We start from the raw sequence: 1,227 nt of genomic DNA, 5'->3' as shown, positions 1-1,227 counted from the left end.
GTCCCGCCGCGGCTGAGTCAGCGCTGGCTCGCGGTGCCACCAGCTGGGCAAGCCCGAGCTGGGTGGCCTAGGGCTTGGCTTGCGGGGGCAGGAAACCCCCCTGGGGGAGAAGGGTGCTGGGGGTGCTGAGGGCTGTGGTTTCTCCCTTGCTGGGCTCAGGCTCTCCTGTCTCTGGCTCCAGGGCAGCTTGGGAGCTCCTGGACCCGGAGGATCGCCTGGGATGCCCGTGAGTACCGTGAGCCTGGAGCCAAAGCCTGGGGTCAGGGACAGGTTTCTTGGCTCGGGGTCGGGGCTGCTTGGCTGGAGCATTGGCTGGGGCAGCGGCGGGATCCGAGTCCAGGTGTGGAGAGGGGTTTGGGAGAGCCGGCGGCCTCGTTTGGGGCTGGGGCCATCCCATGCCACGGCTGGTGGCAGGGGTTGGGGGGTGCTGGGTGGCATTGCCAGGGCAAACCTTGGTCTCGGGGCTCCCTGAAGCAGCCCTGTCCCCTGCCTTCCTCCTGCAGGGACCCCCTGGCGTCCTGGGGCTGAAAGGAGACAAGGTAGGTGCAGCAGCAGGGTGGCTCAGCGGGGGGCTGTGCCTTGCCTCACTGTGCCATGGCCACGGGCACGGCAGCCCCTGTAGGCACAGCTCCACTGCGGTGCTCATCACCTGGGCTCGGGGCTGCTTGGGGCATCTCGGGGGCCACCCCGAGGACCTCCAAGCCCAGGGCTGCATCTCACTGTCCCTGCGGGCAGGGCGAGCCGTGCGAGGTGTGTCCCACTGTCTCTGAGGGGATGGTCAGTGCCACTGGGCTGCCTGGCAAGCCGGGACCCAGGGGAGCGCCCGGAGCACCTGGCAAGGATGGGGTCTCGGTGAGTCTGAACCCGGGGTGGCCCCGGGAGCGGGGCAGAGCAGGGTCTCGTCTCAGCATCCCTAATGCTCCCTCTTTGTTTCCCCCACCCCAGGACAGACCCGGCCCTGCGGGACCCAAAGGGGACAGGGTAGGTGACGTGGGGCCGAGGGGTGGGCTGGCTTATCCCCAGCCGGAGCAGGAGGACACTGAGCAACCGTCTAGCCCTCGCTGGCAGCGCCTGGCCCAGCTCCTCTGTTTCCTTCCCAGGGAGATCCCGGCATCCATGGGATAAAAGGGGAGAAGGTGAGTGTCCATCCCTCCATCCCACCCGCCCGCTCGGTGGGCAGCGCCCGTGGCCCCCCTGAGCCGCGCCCTCTCCCGGCCCTCACAAGGG

General features: G+C 68.9%; 1 protein-coding gene across 1 annotated transcript in view; it reads left to right on the top strand.

Moving 5' to 3' along the window:
- The window catches only part of COL16A1 (collagen type XVI alpha 1 chain), a 32,736-nt gene that overhangs the window by 9,519 nt on the left and 21,990 nt on the right, over nucleotides 1-1,227 (top strand). The window contains 5 exon segments of the mRNA XM_019473525.1: nucleotides 182-226; nucleotides 504-539; nucleotides 736-852; nucleotides 946-981; nucleotides 1,101-1,136. Of these exon segments, the coding sequence (XP_019329070.1) occupies nucleotides 182-226; nucleotides 504-539; nucleotides 736-852; nucleotides 946-981; nucleotides 1,101-1,136 (270 nt within the window).

The sequence above is a fragment of the Aptenodytes forsteri genome, unplaced genomic scaffold (assembly GCF_000699145.1).
Source record: "Aptenodytes forsteri isolate BGI_AS27 unplaced genomic scaffold, ASM69914v1 Scaffold7, whole genome shotgun sequence".
In the NCBI taxonomy this organism is placed as follows: Eukaryota; Metazoa; Chordata; class Aves; order Sphenisciformes; family Spheniscidae; genus Aptenodytes; species Aptenodytes forsteri.
This window is presented reverse-complemented; position numbering and strand designations above follow the sequence as displayed.